Genomic DNA, 23,261 nt, shown 5'->3' on the forward strand with positions numbered 1-23,261 from the left:
AACAGATGGAAATTGGCATCTTCAATATCCATCTACAGCCAGAAAGCCAATCCTTTGATGGGTCTGTAGCAGAGAAGCAGTGGGAGAGAAGTCTTCACTCACGGATGTCAAATTCGATCACGTCATGTGACATTTCGGCAAGTATCGCGACGTTTTTTACCTTTGTGCAGCTGGGGTGTGACGCATCCAGCCTGCGGGCCGCCAGTTTGACAGACCTGTCTTAGCTGGTGGAAGCTCTTGGCAGTAGCACTTAGAGTTATAATGACGAATTAGATGATGAATTAGATTATAATGACGAATTAGAGACAATGACGAATCCGCATATAGACGAGAGGTCGAACGACTAGCCTTGTGGTGCAACCAAAACAATCTGGAACTGAACACACTCAAAACCGTAGAAATGGTGGTAGACTTTAGGAAAAACCCTTCCATACTTCCACCTCTCACAATACTTGACAACACAGTATCAACAGTAGAAACCTTCAAATTTCTGGGTTCTATCATATCGCAAGATCTCAAATGGACAGCTAACATCAAAAACATCATTAAAAAAGGACAACAAAGAATGTTCTTTCTGCGCCAACTCAGTAAGCTCAAACTGCCCAAGGAGCTGCTGATCCAATTCTACAGAGGAATTATTGAGTCTGTCATTTGCACCTCTATAACTGTCTGGTTCGGTTCTGCAACCCAACAAGAAAACACAGACTTCAGAGGATAATTAGAACTGCAGAAAAATAATTGCTACCAACTTGCCTTCCATTGAGGACCTGTATACTGCACGAATCAAGAAGAGGGCCGTGAAAATATTTGCAGATCTCGCATCCTGGACATAAACTGTTTCAACTCCTACCCTCAAAACGACGCTATAGAGCACTGCACACCAGAACAACTAGACACAAGAACAGTTTTTTCCCGAAGGCCATCACTCTGCTAAACAAATAATTCCCTCAACACTGTCAGACTATTTACTGAATCTGCACTACTATTAATCATTTCATAGTTCCCATCACCAATCTCTTTCCACTTATGACTGTATGACTATAACTTGTTGCTGGCAATCCTTATGATTTATATTGATATATTGATCATCAATTGTGTTGTAAATGTTGTACCTTGATGAACGTATCTTTTCTTTTATGTACACTGAGAGCATATGCACCAAGAAAAATTCCTTGTGTGTCCAATCACACTTGGCCAATAAAATTCTATTCTATTCTATTCTATATACCGCTTCACAGTGCTTTACAGCCCTCTCTGAGAGGTTTACAGAGTCAGCCTCTTGCCCACAACAATCTGGGTCCTCATTTTACCAATCTCAGAAGGATAGAAGCTAAGACAGTCTTGAACTGGTCAGGATTGAATTCCTGCAGTGAGCAGTGAGTCAGCCTACAGGACTGCATTCTAACCACTGCATCACCGTGGCTCTGATCCCTTATCAGCTTGGAAATTAAATTAATACAGATAGTCCTCTACTTGCAACAGCTTGTTTAGTGGCCATTCAAAGTTACAAAGCACTGAAAAAAATGACTTATGATTGTTTTTCACAAAATTCAGATGTTTGGCAACTGACTCATATTTACGACCGTTGCAGTGGCTTGGGGACATGCGATCACTTTTTGCGACCTTCTGAAAGTCAATGGGGAAGCCAGATTCACTTAACAACCATTTTATTAATAGCAATAGCACTTAGACTTATATACCACTTCATAGTGCTTTACAGCCCTCTCTAAGTGGTTGACATACTGCCCCCAACAATCTGGGTCCCCATTTTACCAACCTCGGAAGCATGGAATGCTGACTCAACCTTGAGCTTCTCAGAATCGAACTCCTGGAGTAAATCGTGAGTTAGCCTGCAGTACTGCATTCTAACCACCATGCCACCACAACTCTTAACTCTTCTTGCAGTGATCCACTTAACAACTATGGCAAAAAATGTCATAAAATAGGGGAAAACTCACTTAAAAAATGTCTCACTTAGCAATAGAATTTTGGGCCTCAATTATGTTCATAAATTGAGGACCACCTGTATGGTCAGATTAAATCCCAGGGCAGATGATTAGAAATGACAAATCATTAAGAAAATAAGGAAAGTGTTGTGGCCCGCCGGCAGCCAGCAGAGTTAGCAGCAGAGTCGGACAACGAGGAAGTTGGGGAGAAACTTGGGCCAGGCTGGGGGCTGGGGAAAGCTCGTTGCATCAGAGGCAGAGAGGGGGCCAAGGCCATCTGATAATTATCTGCTGCCTCCGGAGCCTCCAGAGTCTGACATCAGTGAGACAGAAAAACAGCAGGAGCATGTTCCCAGTGTGCGCATGCACAGAGCTGCCAGAAGACAAGAACAATTAAGAAAACATGGTCGACTTGGGAGTAAGGCTTGGTGATGATTGGCCCCTCCCAGGAGACATAAAAGAAGAGTGAACAAGATGTGAACTTTTTCAGGAAACAATTAGTTCATCTAGTCGGTTCAAGCTTTGAAAAGTTCTGTTTGACTCTGTGCCAAGTTTGGCCTTGCCCTGCATTGGGCAATTAGTTCTCTGGCAGCTTTCCAAGGGAGATAAGGTGGGTGTTTATAAACATTCCCCTGAAAGACTGTTTGTGAAGTATTGCGGACTCTGAATGACAATAATTCACAGCCGTGTAAATAAAAGAGGTTTTACCGGGACTAAGATTGTGCTTTATACTTTCTACGGAAGCATAGGTCAGAACAGAAAGTATATCATGAATGAAGGCGAATATACGTGTCCCTGGATAATGTTGCAGGATCCAATCTGATTTTGTCTTCCAAGCTCATCTTCAGGGAGCATCTCTCTATCAGAATGTATGCTAGTTTCCTGAGGATGGGCTCCACGAAACTGAAAGTTCGTAAGACAAAACTGGTGACCGACCCAGATTGGATCCTGCAAGGAAACTATATCTCTATGGATCTGTCCAGAAAGATACCAGAAGTCTACTCCAGCTCAGCAGATAACCTTCTATGCGCTTCTCCTTGCCTAATGAGAGCATCTCCCATGTGGGGAATAATAGCTTTGATGCTTACCCTGAATATGCTGTAAGAATCCCCATCCCCAGGGGAATAATGCAGTGGGACAATGCCAACGTTTTCACCCCTGAATTGTTGTTCTGCAGGACAAGGATAAAGATTGGTTTCATCCAAAAAGAGGTCATCAGAGAAGATGTGATCCTTCTTGGGAAGGAGGTCGTAAACCTGAAACCAGAAAAGATGCAACTGAGGATGGAGATTTGGGTTAGAGGAACGTCCTGCCCATTAAGGTATCAGCCAATGAAACAGACCGTGCAATAGCAATAGCACTTAGCAATAGACTTATATACCACTTCATAGTGTTTTACAGCCCTCTCTAAATGGTTTACAGAGTCAGCCTATTGCCCTCAATAATCTGGGTCCTCATTTTTACCAACCTCGGAAAGATGGAAGGCTGAGTCAACCTTGAGCCTGTCAGAATCAAACACCTGGAATAAGCAGTGAAATAGCCTGCAGTACCTGCATTCTAACCACTGTGCCGCCACGGCTCTTGATGGAATGGGAGAATGACCTTGGGAGATGAGGGAAGAGAGAGATCAGATAAAAGAGGGACGAACCTGAAGCTGAGTAATAGACAGAGAAAGAAATGTAGAGAGGATCCACCTTAACCAATCAGGTGGTAAAAAGAGACAGCAGGCGATTTGTACTTTCAGACCTGTAAGATTGGTATCAGCCTCTCAAGTACAGCAGACCAAACAATAAACGCAATAAGATTAGTTAATTGTAAGGCCACATCAATAGAGTCTTGCAAGTCTGAAAAGACAGTTATCCTGCCACATCTTTTTAGCAGTTGATCAATTAGGGCAGGTCCCTTCCACATTTCTTTCTCTGCTCATTACTTCGTTTCGGGCTCCTTAGGCAGCATCTCTTCTGTCTGTCTTCCAAGATTCTGGACCTGGGAAAGTGGGGCCGTTTGGGTTTGGGGGTAGAATAACGGCCCCACGGAATCCTGGAAGTCCATGGTCCATCTCGCCAGCCAGGGAGCCTAGTCTTGCTGCAATGACATTTTGACATCATGACCGGCTTGGATGGACTGCTGACTGTACTGTATTTTTATTGATGCGAAGATTTTCAACTGCGGACCTTCTTGCCCTGCGAGATTCCCCTCTCTCGCAGGTCTGGCCCTCCACACTATCGAGGGCACATCTCGAGGACGGGTTTTGGAACCCCGAGAGTTGGCATGCGAAATCTAGGAGGCTTAGGGGATTTTTAATGAACTGTTTTAATCGTTTTTTACCAGGGAGTTTTAAGGGGAATTTTAAGGGGGGGAGGGAAACTGACGGGTTTGGTTCTGGGGGGTGGATGGGCCCGTCAGGGAAGGGGCTAGGTCCACCATGTGTTCGCGGCGGTAACTTAATAGGTCCTGGGGTTATGGCGAGGGGTGTCGTTCCAGTTTGTCAGGGTCGAGCTATTACTACGGTAAGTGGGAGAGGCAGATATGACGGAAGGGGGGGCCACATCAGGTCTCGGGGGCTCGCCCTCGCTGTTTACGAGCGATTGCGTGCTCCGGCCCCCCAGAAATTTCCCGTGACCCGAGTGGCCAGGATAATCGGGACCTGGGCCTCCGGCTGATGTTATGTAATGCCAGGTCCGCGGTTAATAAAGCCCCCCTGATTTCAGATCTTATTCAGGAAGGGACCGCGGACGTTATGGGCATTACGGAGACCTGGCTGGGCACCGAAGGGGGGGTCCCCCTAGTGGAGATGTGCCCACCAGGCTTCCGAGCATTCCATCAGCCGAGGGCCCAGGGTAGGGGTGGAGGGGTGGCGGTTATCATTAAGGAGAGTCTTGAGCCGAGGGAAACCACTGTGCCTCAGATAGCTGGGTGTGAATCCCTCTTCGTGAAGTGGGGTCGTAGAACTCAGGTGGGCTTGTTGATCACGTACCTGGCTCCTTGCTGCGTGACTACAGCCCTGCCTGAGCTGTTGGAGTTGCTGGCCGGGTTGGCAGTTGAAACCCCCAGACTGTTGGTCATGGGGGATTTCAATTTGCCATCAGCCGGCGTAGCATCCTCGACAGCTCAGGAGTTCATGGCTTCCATGACGGCCATGGACCTGATTCAGTTAATTGACGGCCCTACCCACGTCGGGGGAGGTACCCTAGACCTGATTTTTATCTCTGGCCAGTGGTCTAATGATCTGGTTTTAAATGATTTAGTTGTGGAACCTTTGTCATGGTCAGGTCATTTTCTCCTTCGTCTAGACTTTCTGACTGCTACCCACCACCGCAGGGAGACGGAACCAATGCGTTGGTTCCGTCCCAGGCGCCTGATGGACCCGGAGAGGTTCCTGACGGAGCTTGGGCCGTTTCCCGAACACCTGGCCCACGACTCGACTGAAGAGCTAGTTGCGGCCTGGGAACGGGCCGCGGCTGGAGCTTTGGACCGTGTCGTGCCTTTGCGGCCTCTGACCCGGCGTCGGTCTCAACCAGCTCCTTGGTTCTCCGAGGAGCTGAGGGAGATGAAGCGCCGGAGAAGACGCCTAGAGAGTGCCTGGAGATCCAGCCGCTCTGAGGCTGACCGGACACTAGTTAGGTCCTATAGCAGGACCTACCTAGTGGCAATGAGGGTTGCGAAGCGTTCCTACGTTTCCTCCCTCATTGCGTCGGCAGATAACCGCCCGGCCGCCCTGTTTTGGGTGACCCGCTCGCTCCTTCAACAGGAGGGGCGGGAGGACCCCCTACAAGGGCGTGCCGAGGAGTTTAACGGTTATCTATACGACAAAATCGTTCAGCTTCGGGACGGATTGGATCAAAATTGGGTAGATCCAGGCAAGGGTTCCGAGGCCCGTCTTGTTGAGGTGGTTTGGGATGACTTTGATCCTGTGACTCCCGAGGACATGGACAGGTTGCTGGGTAGGCTGAACGCCACCACATGTTTACTGGATCCGTGCCCCTCCTGGTTAATACTGGCTACTCAGGAGGTGACACGAGGCTGACTCCAGGGGATTACAAATGCTTCTTTGCGGGAGGGGGTCTTTCCTGCGGCCTTGAAAGAAGCGGTGGTGAGACCCCTCCTCAAGAAGCCTTCCCTGGACCCAGCTGTTTTAGGGAACTACCGCCAGTCTCCAATCTTCGCCACGGCGAAGGTTGTAGAGAGTGTGGTGGCATGTCAGCTACCCCAGTACCTGGATGAAGCTGTCTATCTAGACCTGCTCCAGTCCGCCCGCCCGGATACAGCACGGAGACAGCTTTGGTCGCACTGGTGGATGATCTCTGGAGGGCCAGGGATAGGGTTACTCCTCTGCCCTGGTCCTATTAGACCTCTCAGCGGCTTTTGATACCATCGACCATGGTATCCTGCTGCGCCGGTTGGAGGGGTTGGGAGTGGAGGCACCGCATCGGTGGTTCTCCTCCTACCTCTCTGATCGGACGCAGACGGTGTTGACAGGGGGCAGAGATCGACTCAAGGTGCCTCATGTGGGGTGCCGCAGGGTGATTCTCTCACCCTCCTGTTCAACATCTATATGAAGCCGCTGGGTGAGATCATCAGTGGCTTTGGGGTGAGATACCAACTGTACGCTGATGACACCCAGCTGTACTTTTCCACCCCGGCCACCCCAGTGAAGCTGTCAAGTGCTGTCCCGGTGTCTGGAAGCCGACGGGTCTGGATGGGGAGGAACAGGCTCAAACTTAATCCTCCAAGACGGAGTGGCTGTGGATGCCGGCACCTCGGTACAGTCAGCTGCAGATGCGGCTGTCTGTCGGGGGTGGATCATTGGCCCTGATGGGGAAGGTACGCAACTTGGGCGTGCTCCTGGATGGTCAGTTGTCCTTTGAAGACCATTTGACGACCGTCTCCAGGAGAGCTTTTTATCAGGTTCGCCTGATCCGCCAGTTGCGTCCCTTCCTGGACCGGGATGCCTTATGCACAGTCACTCATGCTCGTTACCTCTCGCCTGGACTACTGCAATGCTCTCACATGGGGCTCCTTGAAGAGCACCCGGAGACTTCAGCTAGTTCAGAACGCGGCTGCGCTGGTTATTGAGGAGCGTCTCGGGCTCCCACATAACACCTATCCTGCGCAGACTGCACTGGCTACCTGTTGTTTTCGGTGCGCTTCAAGGTATTGGTTACCACCTTTAAAGCGCTCCATGGCTTAGGACCGGGCTATCTACGGGACCGCCTACTGCCGGCTTCGATCTCCCATCGTCCAGTACGCTCCCACAGAGAGGGACTCCTCAGGGTGCCGTCAGCCAAACAGTGTCGACTGGCGGCCCCCAGGGGGGGGGCCTTCTCTGTGGGGGCTCCGACCCTGTGGAACGGACTTCCCCTCGGACTTCGACAATTACCTGACCTTAGGACCTTTCGCCGCGAACTTAAAACTTATTTATTTCGTATGGCTGGACTAGCCTGATTTTTATTTTTATTGGATGGGTTTTTAAAATTTTGTTATTTTACGGGGGAGTACGTCTTTTAATATTTTGGGCATTTCAATTAGTTTTTTAAGGGATGTTTTTAGTTGTTGTGTGTATTTGTATTTTATCTGCCTGTTCACCGCCCTGAGTTCTTCGGGAGAAGGGCGGTATACAAATTAAAATATTATTATTATTATTATTATTATTATTATTATTATTATTATTATTATTATTATTATTATTATTATTATTATTATTATTATTATTATTATTATTAAGATCATTCTCGCGTTCCGTTACAGGCCGCCACATGAAATGATGAGTTCTCTTTTACTGGAAATCTCAAAGCAGAGGCCACCTTGGTCTTCTGGCCTAATCCATTACTTTCACCGGGTATAACACATTACTTCACATTATGGCAAAAACTCTGGACTGTGATATTAGACTACCCTCAGTCTACATGCTTTGTCCTTCTATTTTTCCTACATTTTCTTCCCCTAAAATTAATTTATGGACAATTTTCTTTGCTTCTCCTTCCCTGCAGTCCTCCCCTAGTATCTTAAATTTAGTTGTGACTGCTATCTTCTGGTGTACATTGTAAATAAACGGCTGCAAGAGATTCTATTTGAAATACATCTCTATGGACGAGTAAATATGGGATGAATTCAGCAGGAGCCAGGACATATCTGGACCCCAAATGAAATGCAGTCAGAACTCACCTTCTCAGGGGAGAGCTCGGCTTCAGGTTTCAAGAGAAAGACACTCTGGTCAGCGGCATGGATGGCACAGAGGGAACCGGGGGAAGCTGAAAGATGGAGTTGGGTTTTCTGGCCAGGCAGACCTTCTTGATCAGAGAACCACAGTCTGGCCTGTAAACATAAACCGGGTCTTTGAAAAAAATCATTTCCTCTCAGTGTGGAATGAATGGAAGGAGAAATGAATGGAATGAAGTCATCCTTGTTGTTATCCATATTGTAACCTTGAGTTGCCCTCTGTGACTAACCTCAAGCCACAGTTTGACAGGCTCAATGGAACTATTGGCTAACCCCCCCAAAAATAGGCTTAAGTTTAGCCGATGTTTGGCATTTTTTTTCCATTGCAATTTAGTCTGGCCAGGACATAACTGATTACATTAGTCTGCACAAGCAGATAGCAAAACGGTAACTCAAGAGCTATTTCTCAAAGGATCAGGAGCTTTGTGCACCAAAGAAGGTTTTGTGGATATTAGCACCAGTAGAGTTGAGGAGCATCAGCTTAGAGAAGACCTGTTCTGGATCAATAAGATTCTGCCTTTTTTTAACACCACAACACAAAATGCAAAACTTTACCTTGTTGGAGAAGCACTTTTCTACGGTGAAGTCTCTCGAGTCAGCAACAAGTTCTCCACTGGGCAAAATAGTGTAGAGGAGCAAGCGGGTCTTGGGAGCAGTGTCAACATCCACCAAGAGATTCAAAAGAAAGTCCCCTTTGGCTTCTAAAGGATGAAATTCCCAGGTGGAGGGAGAAAAAGAGATAGAAAGAGATATATACCGTATTTTTCGTAGTATAAGACGCTCTGGACTATAAGACACACCTACCCTTTTTGGGGAGGAAAACAAGGAAAAAATCTGCCTCTGCCTCTCAGCAATTTGCCTCCTTGCAGCAAACAGCAAACAGCCTGCTTTAGTTTCATTTTCAGCACAGCCTGACTAGCACAAGAAAAAAAAATCTGCCTCCCAGCAATTTGCCTGCTTGCAGCAAACAGCGCGGCAATAGGCAATGGCAATTCCTGCAGTCTGAAACAGCTGAGGGTTGGGAGACCGATCCAACCGTCAATTAGCTGCTTGTGTTAATCAGGCTGTGCTGAGCTGAAGCTGAAACGGGCTGTTTGCTATTTGCTGCAAGGAGGTAAATTGCTGGGAGGCAGAGGTCAAAGGGTGGGGGCCAGTGGGTGGGCGGGGCTACATTTGGTGTATAAGACGTACCCAAATTTTCACCCTCTTTTAAGGGGGGAAAAGTACATCTTATACTCTGAAAAATACTGTACATTTCAATAGATAGATAGATAGATAGATAGATAGATAGATAGATAGATAGATAGATAGATAGATGGATAGATGGAATTAGGTCCAGTTGGAATACATCAGACTCCACCAAGGTGACCACAACAGGCTGGGAAATGTGAATCAAAAACCGATCATTGAAGAATCAGAAGCTGAAGGACTTCAGCTGCTGTCTTCTTTTCAATTGTGAGGGCTTGCCTTCTCCTCCAGAATAAATTTTAGGTTTGTGGTGACAATGATTAAGTCGGTGGTCCCTCTTGTTTCAGGGATCCATGAAGCAGCAGGTGAATCTCCCTCCAGTAACATCTCCCACTGCACAGGAGAGTAATGGACATAAAACAGGCCCCGTGGCACATGCCATGGACTCCTTCAATCCTTTGCCATCCTAGAAAACCCCAAATGCTGCCTCAGACCCATCAGTCAGTGCTGTTAGTAGTGCCTTCCCATGGCTCTCCTGGGTTTCTGGAGACTCTGGGTTGAACTTGGGGCCTTCTGTGTACCGGGTGATTGGGAACTGCATCCCATTCTCTATCTTTCATTCTTCCACTTTCCATGTTTTGGTTATCCTTGAAAACAAAGTCACATCCAGCATGCCAGCCTGCTGACTGTAAGAGACTGAGCCCCTAATCCTCTGTGTGGGTCTCCGAGAAGGGCCTGTCCCAAGGAAAATGGAGCATAGGCATCTGGGCAGCCTTCTAGTTGCAAAGAGATGTCACTGTGATGCCCAGCAAAAACTCGGGTTGAAGGAAGTGGCTGCAGAGATTTGGGAGAAATGGCCTATTCCTACTGCTTGATGCCAATTCCCTTTCCTCTGCCCAATGGCAGGGCTGGCTCTGTGTGCCCACCTTCCATGCCCTGCCAGTGTGAAATCGGATATAGTGAACCCAGCTGTGAGTGGGAAAAGGAAGAGAGGATTTTCAGACGTGCAAAGGGCACCCAGAATTCAGCAAGAAAGAACTGGAGCCCCATAGATGGAGACACCCTGGGAACGTCTGGGAAGCTTTTTGCCAAGCATGAGGGGGGAGAGAAATTTGGAGGGAGAACATTTACCTTTTCCCTGTTCCACTGGCTGCCTGTGTGTTCCTGTTTTTATGATGTCCCCCTTAGCCTTGATCTGCATGGAAAGAAGAAATTCCTGCTAAATATGCCAGGGCTTGGACAAATTGATTGATTGATTGATTGATTGATTGATTGATTGATTGATTGATTTGCAACTCTAAGCACTGGCTGTCATGCTAGATATATGGACCCCTAGAATTGCAGAGCTGCAATTGTCTAGTTTAACCTTTTGAGAAGTGGGTAAGATTAAAACAATCGAATAATAATTCGCCCATGGAGTTGATCAGGAATTTGGTGAATCTGATGATTGCCTGAAGGGAACATATGTTGAGATGGCAAGGCTAAAATTCAGGCCTATGCAGGCCTTCAAGGCCATGGAGAATTCCAAAGGAAATGACCAGCCTGTGGATTAAACATGTGACCACAGAAGGTGTGCTTGACTATTTTTATAATTTCTATATTTCCATACCTTATCTCTTGTGTGCCAGTTTCCTCTTATGTAACCAAGCAAAGAAATGTATAAATATTTGCCTCACACTGCGTTCGGGATTCCTCCACCTTTAGGGAGCACCCGTCTTTATTCAACTGAATAAACGTGTTTGGCTGATCAAGGCATATCTGTATTTTAGTTTATCACCGAGTCACACCTGAAAACCTGCATAACAATGGAATCACAGTACGTTAGTTAGCAGGTGCGAGATGCGGCTAAAACAATTGTTCTGAAGTATGCAACTCGAGGCAGCACCAAAGGAATTGAGGAGCTGAAATGTCACATCTAGTCGTATAAGGGGCTTGTTAACACAAGTTCCCCACTTCTAGGAAAAGGACTCCATCTTAGAAAAACAAACGCCCTGAAAATTTCCATTGTTATCCACCAGATGCTGCCATAGCATTAGAGATACTTCATTATGTTTGTGCAAGATAAACTATAAGTAAACTATAACTTTTACCAAGTTCGCTTGGTTCACCAGCTGCGTCCCTTCCTTGACCGGGATGCCTTATGCACGGTCACTCACGTTCTGGTTACGTCTAGGTTGAATTACTGCAATGCTCTCTACATGGGGCTGCCCTTGAGGTGCACCCGGAGGCTACAGTTAGTCCAGAATGCGGCTGCGCGAGTAGTAACGGGAGCCGCTCGTGGCTCCCACGTAACATCACTACTCCGCAGTCTGCACTGGCTTCCTGTGGTTTTTCGGGTGCGCTTCAAGATTTTGGTTACCACCTTTAAAGCGCTCCATGGCCTAGGACCCGGGTACTTACAGGACCGCCTGCTGTTACCCTTTGCCTCCCACCGACCCGTACGCTCTCACAGAGAGGGTCTCCTCAGGGTGCCATCCGCCAAAAAGTGTCGGCTGGCGGCCCCCAGGAGTAGGGCCTTCTCTGTGGGGGCAGCGACGCTCTGGAATGAACTTCCCCCTGGCCTACGTCAAGTGCCTGATCTTCGGACCTTCCGTCGTGAGCTCAAAACACACCTATTTATTCAAGCGGGACTGGCATAATAGTGTTGAATTTTAAAGTTGGGGTTTGTTAATATTTTTAAATTTTAAAATCTAAATTTTTAATTTATCAGCCTTTATAATCTGCTATGTTTTAAATGTTGTTTTAATTGTATATATTTTGTGTTTTATTGTTGGCTGTACACCGCCCTGAGTCCTTCGGGAGAAGGGCGGTATAAAAATTTAATAAATAAAAATAAAAATTAATAAATAAAAGTAGCGAGTTTCCAGATTAGGTAGTCCTCAATTTACAGACACAATTGAGCCCAAGATGTCTGTGTCTAAATAAAACAGTTGTGAAGTGAGTTTGCCCCATTTTATGACCATTCTTGCCAGAGGGATTAAGTGAATCACTGAAGTTGTTAAGTTAGTAACATGGTTGTTAAGTGAATCTGGCTTCCCCATTGACTTTGCATGGAAGAAGTTCACAGCAGTGATTTCCTGACCCCAGGACACTGCAACCGTCGTAAAGATGAATTGGTTACAAGGATCTCAATTTTAATCACGTGAACTTAGGGTCAGAAGAGAAATGGTAATGTCACTTTTTTCAGTGTTGCTATAACTTCGGAGGGTCACTAAACAAATGGTTGTATGTCAAATGGTTGTATGTATGTATGTACAATATATGTAAATCGATTAGCAAATGAATCAATTTTCTGGAATTAAGTAATTCAAAAATTATCCAAACCTTAGCACAGGGGTCTCCAATCCCTGGGCCCCAGCCCACTACTGGGTTTTGGACTATTTGGAACTGGGCCATGGAAGTGGCAGGCAAGCAAGTGCTTGTGCGCATCCACACTTCCGCGAACAGTGTGCAAGCAAGTGCATGCAGGTTCCTACTGCATGAGCAGTGGGAGCCCATGCCCACCACTTATGCAAATGGAATTGCATGCACACTTGCCCACCACTCACACGGAACCATATCCTCTACCCTCTCCCACCAGTCCACATATTTTTTATTTTTATACCGCCCTTCTCTCGAAGGACTCAGGGCGGTTCACAGCCTAGATAAAACAGCAATAATGTACAAGTAAAACCATAATTAAAGGCCAGATTAAAACATTAAAAACCCCATAAAATTTGTATCAAATATTAAAAACTATTTAAAATTCTTATGCCAGTCCTGCGCGCGTAAACAGATAAGTCTTCAACTCGCGGCGGAAGGTCCGAAGGTCAGGCAGTTGACGAAGTCCAGGGGGAAGTTCATTCCAGAGGGTGGGAGCCCCCACAGAGAAAGGAAAGGTTGGGGAACTCTGCCTTAGCATGTTAAGACACCCAGACACCCAGACACCTATACATTAATCATGATTAGTATTTTTTGTGAATACACCTTTTGGATCTCTGAGCCTTTTTCTCAGGGGTGAAATGCTCCCGGTTCGGACCGGATCGCGCGATCCGGTAGCGATGGGGACAGGTAGTTCGGAGAACCGGTAGCAAAAATCCCTCCCCCCCTCACACACACTGCCCACACCTCACTGTTCCTCTTCTCTGTCCCTGAAGCTCTCGGTGGTGATATAGCTGCAAACGGCCTTAAATGACTGCCGCGGCACTTCAAAGGGCCGCACCACAGCTGATCAGCGCTATAGGCAGTGAGTAGACCGGTGCATCTATTTTTAAAGAAGATAGACCAGGGCCTGTCAGTAAAAGGCAACTGGTAGACCAGGGTCTGTTTTTAAAGAAGGTAGACCAGGGCCTGTCAGTAAAAGGCAAATGGTAGACCGTGGTCTTTATTTTTAATAAAGAAGGTAGACCGGGACCTCTCAGTAAAAGGCAATTAGTAGACCGGGGTCTTTATTTTTAAAGAAGGTAGACCAGGGCCTCCCAAGTTTTGTATACTTTATTATTTTTATTATTTATTATTACTGACCATGCCCATTCAGTCACCTGACCACCAAGCCACACCCACCAATTAAGCCACGCCCACAGAACCGATAGGGAAAATTTTTTAGATTTCACCCCTGAAATGGCTTGGGACCTGGGTACTTACGGGACCGCCTTCTGTTACCTCATGCTTCCCACCGACCCGTACCCTCGCACAGAGAGGGCCTTCTCAGGGTGCCGTCCGCCAGACAATGCCGGCTGGCGGCCCCCAGAGGAAGATCCTTCTCTGTGGGGGCCCCCACTCTTTGGAACGAACTCCCCCCTGGTTTACGCCAAATACCTGACCTTCGGACTTTTCGCCGCGAACTGAAAACATATCTGTTTGTTCGTGCGGGGCTTTCTTAAATTGTTTAGTTTTACTTCTAAATTTCTCTTTGGTTTTAATTGGGGTTTTTTAGATTCTTAATTATTTTAAATTCGGCCACATTGTATAATAAGTTTTTTAATTGTATTTTAACTGTATATTGCTTTTTTTATTCTGGCTGTACACCGCCCTGAGTCCTTCGGGAGAAGGGCGGTTTATAAATCTAATAAATAATAATAATAATAAAAAAATGCATCCATGCCATCCTTGAGTTTTCCAAAAACTAACTTGGTGTGAATGTGCTTTTCCCAGAAGGGATCCCCCTCTTTTCTCCGTGGCCTTGGTTTCAGCTCATTGCAATCATCTTCCAAAATCATGGAAAACCTAACAGATGTTATGCATCTTCAGCACAAATGCCGTACTTTTACGGAAACCTTGGACAGTGGCAGAAGAATAAGAGGAATCACTACTTGGACATAGTTTAAACTGGGATAACCACAAGTTGGCAGAAAACACAGAAGTGTAGCTTTGGATCTCACTGCTGACTTTTGCTATAGTGGTTAAAAATATCAGCCCAGAAACTTGGAGACCGTGAGTTCTAGTCTGGCATGAAGGCAACTGGGAGAGTGGGTCAGTCGCTCTCTCTAGGAAGAAGATAGGGACAAACCTCTTCTGAAAATGTTACCAAGAAAACTATAGGGAATTATCCAATTAGCCGCTAGGAGCCAAGATGGATTTATACCAAAAAAGAAAAGAAAAAAAGCACAATCAGGAGGTTTGCTTGCCCAGATACACTCACCCTAACAGGGGTACAACTAAGGATGACTTACAGTAAGCGGGACTCACTCAAGGATCATGGGTAAAGAAAGGCAGCCCTTAGGGCAAAGTGCAAAAGGGAGATTGCCTCGGTCTATTTATGTTGTGGTTCAGTGCACATTGGAGAAAGGCTGTTTAACAAAGCCAAGCAAACATGCCTTGTGAATGCAGCCATCATCTGAAGACTCACCATGTAATAGAAGACAATCTCGTCCTCGTTCTCATCACCTCGGTTAAGGATGTAACGCACCCGAATTGGCTCACGGTGGCCGCAGCTTAATGTCTCTGACACAGGTTCGATATGTAGATAACTTTGGCTTGGAGAATAAAACACGTGCGCCGTGTGAAATGCCTCACTGTGAAGGGGTGTAACCCAGTGGATGCTACCACACCAAGATTCAACTTGAGACATAGCCTGAGAGGAAAAGCACAGATTTAGAGAAATTAGGTGGGGCGGGGGGGCTGGCTGAAGATGGATGGATGAGAGAGGGGGGGGGGAGGGAGGCCAGGAGTGTCATACTTAAAGCCCGGGGACTGGATCCGGCCTGCAGGGTGCTTAGTTCTGGGAGCCCGTTTTTGCTGGCAGAGCTCTCAGGTCACCACAGGCGCCCCCAACACAAGTGATGTTGAGCTGGCCAGGCCCACCAAGTCCATGTCCACCCCGGCCCTCTGAGTTCAAACACAACCCTGATGCAGCCCTCGGTGAAATCGAGTTTGATACCGCTGATATATACAGTGGTGAAATTCACACCAGTTCATGTTCTGTCCTCCTCCGCCTCCATCCGAATGATGATTTAATTAGCAGGCACTATCAGCTCGGGCGGCAAAAAAGCCAGCGTCTGCCAAGAGCCCTGGTTATTTTCCACGATGCTGGTGAGTCACAACCTTCAGCTCTAGTCAATCAGTGGATTTGCCTGTTACAAAGAGACACACCAGCTCTCGCTGCCTTTTATATCCTGTGGGGTGTGGCTCCATGACTCAGCACTTCCTAGGCCTCATTATTTCTTCCACCTGGCCTGCTTCTGGCTCCTGGAGCTGAGCCAGGGAAGCCGGTGCTCCCGAGGCAAGTCCTGACGGCCCTTCCCCCTCACTGTCCAAGTCACTTTCTGGCAGCAGGCCCGGCTCCAAGTCACTTCCGGGCATGGGGCCAGGTTCGGGGGCTGGAGTCACAACAGTTCAGGTGAAACAGTTGTTAAATTACGCACCCACCCATCCCCGCTATCAAAATGGATCCTGGGCGGTGCACTGCAATGGAGAAACGGGAACAGAGCAGCTGGTGCGAGGGAAGCAGAAGGTCACTTTCCCTCTTTCTTCTCCTTGCTCCTCCTTCCCTTGTGCTGCCCGCTCCATTTCCCGTTTCTCCATTGAAGCACAGTGCCCAGGATCAACTTTGATAACAGGGTGTTGGTGGTAATTTAACAACCTATTCACCCAGGGTCAGGTTGGCTGTCGTGGGAGGCTCATCCCGCATGTGCAGAGGAGCTGGAGGACGGGGATGGGCCAAGCTGACCCTGGGCAAACCAGTTGTTAAATTATTTGAATCCCACCACTGGATATATAGATAAGGTAAAGGTTAAGGTTCCTTAAAGGTAAAGGTTGCCAATTCTGGGGGGGGGTGCTCATCTCCGTTTCAAAGCCGAAGAGTCAGCGCTGAGTCAGCGCTGAGTCAGAGACGTCTCTGTGGTCATGTGGCCAGCATGACTCAATGCCAAAGGCGCACAGAACGCTGTTACCTTCCCACCAAAGATGGGAAGGTCCCTATTTTTTCTACTTGCATTTTTACGTACTTTCAAAACTGCTAGGTTGGCAGAAGCTGGGACAAGTAACGGGAACTCACCCCGTTACACAGCAGCACTAGGGATTCGAACCGCTGAGCTGCCGACCTTTCGATCGACAAGCTCAACGTCCTAGCCCCTGAGTCACCGCATCCCTATTGGATATATATAGAGTAGCTTTAGATATAGATAGATAATACATGGATGGAAGGGTAGAGAGATAGATAGATAATGAGAGAGAGAGAGAGATAAAAGAGAGAGGGGGATAAGGCAGGATGCAAAGAAAGAGAGAGAGGCAACCAAAATGACTACAGTCAATGGGCCAGGTTGGCCAGAGAGGAATACTCCACCTATCCCAGTGAAATGGAATATTCCTGACACTTAGCAAGTGGGATGAAAAGGGGGCTGTGTAGAATCAACTGTGCAAAAGTCCGGGCACATAGCAAGATGCTCTGTGGGAAAGGTGGTGGGATTGGCTTAGAAAGCACCCAGCACATTAATGGAAAACCATCAACCATGGACCATGCAGGTAGTCCTTGGCTTACGACTACAATTGAACCAAAAATTTCATTGCAAAGGGAGATAGTTTCATATCACAGTTGTTAAGTGAATCACTGCAGTTGTTAAGTTAGTAACGCCTTCATTAAGTGAATCTGGCCCTGGGATACTGCAACCGTCAGAAGTACAAGCCAGTTGCCAAGCGTCTGAATTTTGATCACAAGACCACGGAGATGCTGCAATGGTTGTAAGTATGAAAAACGGTCATAAGTCACTTTTTTCAGTGCTGTTGTGACTTTGGACAGTCACTAAATGAATGGTTGTAAGTTGAGGACTACCTGTAAATGGGCCATAATGCTTACCACTTGTCCTTTGCACAGATCTACAGCCAGGTTCCCCTGCATATCCATCTCCTTTTGCCTATTTTCACTCTTCCTGCCCACATTTTTCTGTTTGGGTGGGGGGATTGTATTAGATGACCTAAAAGGTCCCTTCCGACTGTTAATCTGTTAAATTTTCCCAGTTCCCTATCCCAACACTTACAAATTTCCCCCCAGTCAGCTCTGCGTTTACCTGCCCACCCCACCCTACTTAACCAGTGAAGGACTCAAAATCCAGTTTTTGGGGAGGGAAGATCACGTACACCTCTTTTATCCACAATCTAGAACTGAGCAGGGTCAGTTGTTCTGCTCTATGTATGGAACAGAAATCTTCAAGCCTGTGGGCTAGACTGGGAAGTTGAAAATCCATCTGGGAATAAAGCCACAGGGGATGTTTCCTGCCCTGGAAATGACAAGGTCATGCCCGTGCAGGGATCCCAATGGTTGTGATGACCTGCTGCAAGGCACGGAGGCAACACAGTCAGCTGATAGTTCAAATCAGCTCCAACTTTCCCCCAAACTTTTCTGGCAAGTCCCAGAGCGCAGTGATCACACGCACACACCTCCAGCAGCCTCTGGCTGCAAGTAGTCCAGCACAACGCTATGAGCACAAAGGCTGCAAAGCAAGAAATCCAGCACGGCAAGGGAATAAGTCAATGAGTCCAGAAAGCAAAGGAACAAGGCAATTAATCCAGAAAGCAAGAAGTCCAGGAAAATTCAAACTTCGGCAATGGCACACAACACTCCATGAATTCAGGGTTTGTTCCCGACAAATGCCCCTCCGCACAGTATCTCCTTAAGTCTCAGTCCCCAGGTGTGCCTTGTGCACCCTCCTGAGTCGTTGGGTCAGCCTGCGCTGTTCCTGCCTTCTCTCCACTCTCCATGCTCGAGGATCAGGAGGGGGTGATCCTTGCTTGTCACCTGAGCTCTGTCTCTCATGTTTCCTGCTTAGCCTCTCTTGTCATCCTGCCCCTTTTCCTCCCTGCCTACAAGCCGTCCCAATCCTGAAAGGCCCTGGTCTAACTCGGCCTGATCCTCCACATATTCCTCCGAAGCCAATAAAGTTGATCCAGTTCTGGTTCGTCTTCCTCCGCAGATTCAGGCTCCAACCGGGTCATGACAATGGTGACTTTTGAAAGGATAATATACATGATATTTTGGGAGTTAAACAACGGAATGAGCAAGATGGGAATGCGCCTTAAAGGAGAAAAAAAAGACAGTGACAATGAGCAGAGAGAGACGGAAAAAAAAGGGGGTGAAGAGGGGGAGTACTAAGTACTTGCCACTGCTGATGAGCTTTTTTTTTTTTTTGGGTAGAGAATGTGTATGTCATAAAAGACAGCTGTCACAAATCCAGGAGACTAACCCTAAGAGACAAAATTCCGCGTGTGGAATCAGTGGTTTCTATAGAAAATTGAGCTCTTCCCTCAGCATCAGTCACTTGATTGAGCCGCTGGTTTCTGGACGTTATCGAAACTTGCACTGTTTCATTGTGGATCGGCACCTCGTTGCTGTCCACCAGCTTCACCTGCGCACAAAAAACCGATTGATACATTGACCCAATTGGTTGCGGCCGAATATTTCAGGATTTACCAATGCAATTTCTATTCTGTCTTTCCTTCAGGGACACCAAGCTTTCCCGTTAAGCCATCCTAAATTTTTTCCCCCGTCACTACAACTGTGAAAAAGGGGAGACTAGAAGGAGGGACTTGAGCCTGGGAGTAGGTTTTGGGGCTACGGCTGTGAAAGAAAGGGGATGATTTCTATACCCAATCAAGGAGCCACTGAGAGATGGTGTTACAGGTTGGTTTGATAAACAGACTCTTCGTTAGGAAAAAGGGCTTTGGGAGCTTCAAAATAGAGCATCCGCAGGGGATGATAGCAATGCACTTCTTTACTGCCCCATAGTGTTTTACATATTCTCTGGACAGTTTACGATGTCAACATGTTGCCCCCAACCATCTGGGTCCTCAGCTGCAGGCTAACTCACTGCTCACTGCCAGCAAATCAATGTCCTGAGCAGCCCGATGTTGACTCAGCCTTCCATCCTTCTGAGGTTGGTAAAATGAGGACCCAGATGATTGGGGGCAATAGGCCAACTCTGTTAACTGCTTAGAGAGGGCTGTAAAGCACTTTGAAGCGGTATATAAGCCGACGTTCTATTGCTATTGCACTGAGGCATGACTGGAGCTTTGTGGTGGCTGCCATCTTGACTTTTCGGGGCTACCACCATCATTTCCATGGATACCCCTGCTTAATAATCCTGCTAATGTTTACACAAGCACAGAATTAAAGGGAAAATTTTTATAAGATGTTTTATAGATGGCACTTAGATCCCAAAAAATTATCATGTATGTATCTTGATATCCAAGTGAAATGTTGGAGGTGTGACTGTGATGATTTATTTATTTATTTATTTATTTATTTAATCGTATTTATATACCGCCCTATCTCCCAAGGGACTCAGGGCGGTTTACAGGCACTAAAAACAGATAACTAGAATATAAATACAATATAAAATATTTAAAAAACTTATTCTAAAGCCCGTCCAATTAAAAATAGAAATAAAACCCAATTTAAAACCCAAAATTTAAAATCTAGCTCAGTCCTGCACAATTAAATAAGTATGTTTTAAGCCCGCGGCGGAAGGTCCGAAGGTCCGAAAGCTGACGAAGTCCGGGGGGTAGATCGTTCCAGAGGGTGGGAGCCCCCACAGAGAAGGCCCTTCCCCTGGGCGTCGCCAGACGACATTGCCTCGCTGACGGCACCCTGAGGAGACCCTCTCTGTGAGAGCGCACGGGACGGTGGGAGGTATTCGGTCGCAGTAGGCGGTCCCGGCCCAATGCCATGGAGCGCTTTAAAGGTGGTCACCAAAACCTTGAAGCGCACCCGGAAGGCCACAGGAAGCCAGTGCAGTCTGCGCAGGATAGGTGTCATATGGGAGCCACGAGGGGCTCCATCTATCACCCGCGCAGCTGCATTCTGGACTAACTGTAGCCTCCGGATGCCCCTCAAGGGGAGCCCCATGTAGAGAGCATTGCAGTAATCCAGGCGAGACGTCACGAGTGCGTGAGTAACCGTGGATAGGGCATCCCGGTCCAGAAAGGGGCGCAACTGGCGTACCAGGCGAACCTGGTAGAACGCTCTCCTGGAGACGGCCGTCAAATGCTCTTCTAGAGACAGCCGTTCATCCAGGAGGACGCCTAAGTTGCGGACCCTCTCCATCGGGGCCAATGACTCGCCACCGACAGTCAGCCGCGGATTTAGCTGACTGTACCGGGATGCCGGCATCCACAGCCACTCAGTCTTGGAGGGATTGAGCTTGAGCCTGTTTCTCCCCATCCAGACCCGTACGGCTTCCAGACACCGGGACAGCACTTCGATAGCTTCGTTGGGGTGGTCCGGTGTGGAAAAGTACAGCTGGGTGTCATCCGCATACAGCTGATACTATATATCATATAAAATATGATGCTACATATTTTCATATTTGGTGGACTTGCAAGAAAATTAAGGCCTTTTGGATAAGAATTTGGTGGATTATTCAAAATGTTCCTGCCGCAATTTTTGAGATTGGGATTGGGATTGAGACTAAATTGATTTTGAATTTAGTAACAGCAGCAAGGCTGTTGATTGGACAATATTGGAAGAAAAAAGAGTTACCTACAATAGAAGAATGGATATTGAAAGTTACTAACTTGGCTGAGATGGCTAAAATCTCAGCTTTTTTGAAAGACAACACGCAGGAAAGATATTTAATTGAATGGAAAAAATGGATTGATTATTTACAAAACAGATATCAGATTAAGAAATATCAGATTGCCTTTGAATAATTAGGAAGTATTATTTTATGTAATGGGGGGGCTTGGGAAATGAAAAGATTTGGATGAGGTTAATTGGATTAGAAGGGAAAATTTTACTTTATGTTTGGTTTATGTATAACAATACCTTGTGATTGACCCGGGAAGCCGGGGGGGGGGGGGGAAGGGAGCGGGGAAGGGGGTTTTGTGGAGGGGAAGGAAGGGGGAAAAGGAGGGAAAATGTTCTTGCTTGTTAAAACTTTTTCAATAAATAATAATAATAATAATCCTGCTAATGAACAAAGGCTGAAAGGTTCCTATTGTAGACTCCAGATTGTTTGCTTGCTTTCTCCTTCCCCTCTCCCTCCCTCCCTCTCTCCTCCCTCCCTTCTTTCCTACTTCCCTCCCTCCCTCTCTCCTCCCTCCCTTCTTTCCTACTTCCCTCCCTCCTTTGTCTTAAATGGTATAAGATCTCCTGCTTGAGCAAGGTACTGAACTAAAACAGCAGCCCCCCCAAACTTTTGGCCACCAGGGACTGGTTTCAAGGAGGTCTTTCTGTGGACCAGAAGGGGAATGGTTTCACATTGGTGCCTGCATCCCATGGATGTAACTTCCCTGTTTCTGGCATGCCATGGCTCAGTACCGGTCCATGGACAGGGGGGGTTGGGGACCCCTGAACTCCAAAGACTTCCAAAGCCCCTTCCAAGTCTGTTATTCTGTATTCCTTAATGCTTTGACACTGCTTTTGATCATTCTAGCTCAGAGCAGCTGGCCCGCAGCTGTTAGGGTGAAGAAATGGCATTGGTGCAGACTGGACCGGCCGGCTGGGCTGATACAGCTTAAATCCAGTTTTGCAAAGAAACCATAGCTCCCATCTTACCTTCACGACATAAGGAATGCCGGGTTTATAGTAACGGTCTGGGTTTTCAAAGATAATTATGCTCAGCGCGGAGGTGATGTCAACGGATTCTGTGGCATTCAGCTCCACTCCTGTTGAAGAGAAATGTCATCTGCAAAAGGCTGTTCCATTCCCTTCCGCTCCAATTTCCCAGAAACGCCTTGTCTCTGGAGTGCCAAGAAACCTGACTCTTTGGACAGACATTCGCCCTGCCTTTCTGGATTTCTGCTTTGGACAAGGGGTTGGAATAGTTGATCTCCAGAGTCCCCCCATGTGCAGATTTCTCTGACGTGTCTAAGGAAATTCTCAGTCATCCAGGTCATGGTTGTCCCAGAGGTGTTTTTTTAGAGGCAACTAAACTTTCTTGTTTTTCTTTGAAGAGGTTTAGCTTCTCAATCCAAGAAACTCCGCGGTAACCTTTCCCGCTATTTTTCTACCTACATTTGCATGCTTTCAAACTGCTAGGTTGGCAGGAGCTGGGGCGAGGACAGGAGCTCACCCAATCCTACGATGCTTGGGACTCGAACCTGAGCTGTCAGTTTTTCAGATGATAAGCCCAGAGTCTTTACCACTGACTCACCATGCTCTTTATGGGATATCAAATTTGATTAGTATGTCTCAGACTGCTTGGAGCCAGCCCTGTTCCCCCACGCGCCCCTGCGCAAAATCTCATCAAATCACTGTCTGTGAAATGGGTGTTGGAGAGAATAGTTTTCTCATTTATAACTCACATGCCACTACTCTCTTAGATTTAGACAAGCGGTGTTTCTTTCTATCAAGGTTGACTCAGCCTTCCAGCCTTCCGAGGTGGGTAAAATGAGGTCCCAGATTGTTGGGGACAATAGGCTGACTCTGTAAATTGCTTAGAGAGGGCTGTAATAGCAATAGCCCTTAGACCTAGATACCACTTCACAGTGCTTTAC

The 23,261-nt window shown here is 47.1% G+C and overlaps 1 protein-coding gene across 2 annotated transcripts in view; it reads right to left on the minus strand.

Moving 5' to 3' along the window:
* The window catches only part of LOC131191511 (alpha-1-macroglobulin-like), a 91,339-nt gene that overhangs the window by 39,840 nt on the left and 28,238 nt on the right, over positions 1–23,261 (minus strand). For both annotated transcript variants that reach the window (XM_058169732.1, XM_058169731.1), the window contains exons 10-16: positions 22,321–22,430; positions 19,010–19,171; positions 15,181–15,405; positions 10,485–10,548; positions 8,721–8,866; positions 8,112–8,261; positions 3,035–3,202 (exon numbers count right to left, since the gene is read on the minus strand). In XM_058169732.1, the coding sequence (XP_058025715.1) occupies positions 3,035–3,202; positions 8,112–8,261; positions 8,721–8,866; positions 10,485–10,548; positions 15,181–15,405; positions 19,010–19,171; positions 22,321–22,430 (1,025 nt within the window). The remainder of the gene's footprint in view (positions 1–3,034; positions 3,203–8,111; positions 8,262–8,720; positions 8,867–10,484; positions 10,549–15,180; positions 15,406–19,009; positions 19,172–22,320; positions 22,431–23,261) is intronic.

The sequence above is a fragment of the Ahaetulla prasina genome, chromosome 2, assembly GCF_028640845.1.
Source record: "Ahaetulla prasina isolate Xishuangbanna chromosome 2, ASM2864084v1, whole genome shotgun sequence".
NCBI classification, from domain to species: Eukaryota; Metazoa; Chordata; class Lepidosauria; order Squamata; family Colubridae; genus Ahaetulla; species Ahaetulla prasina.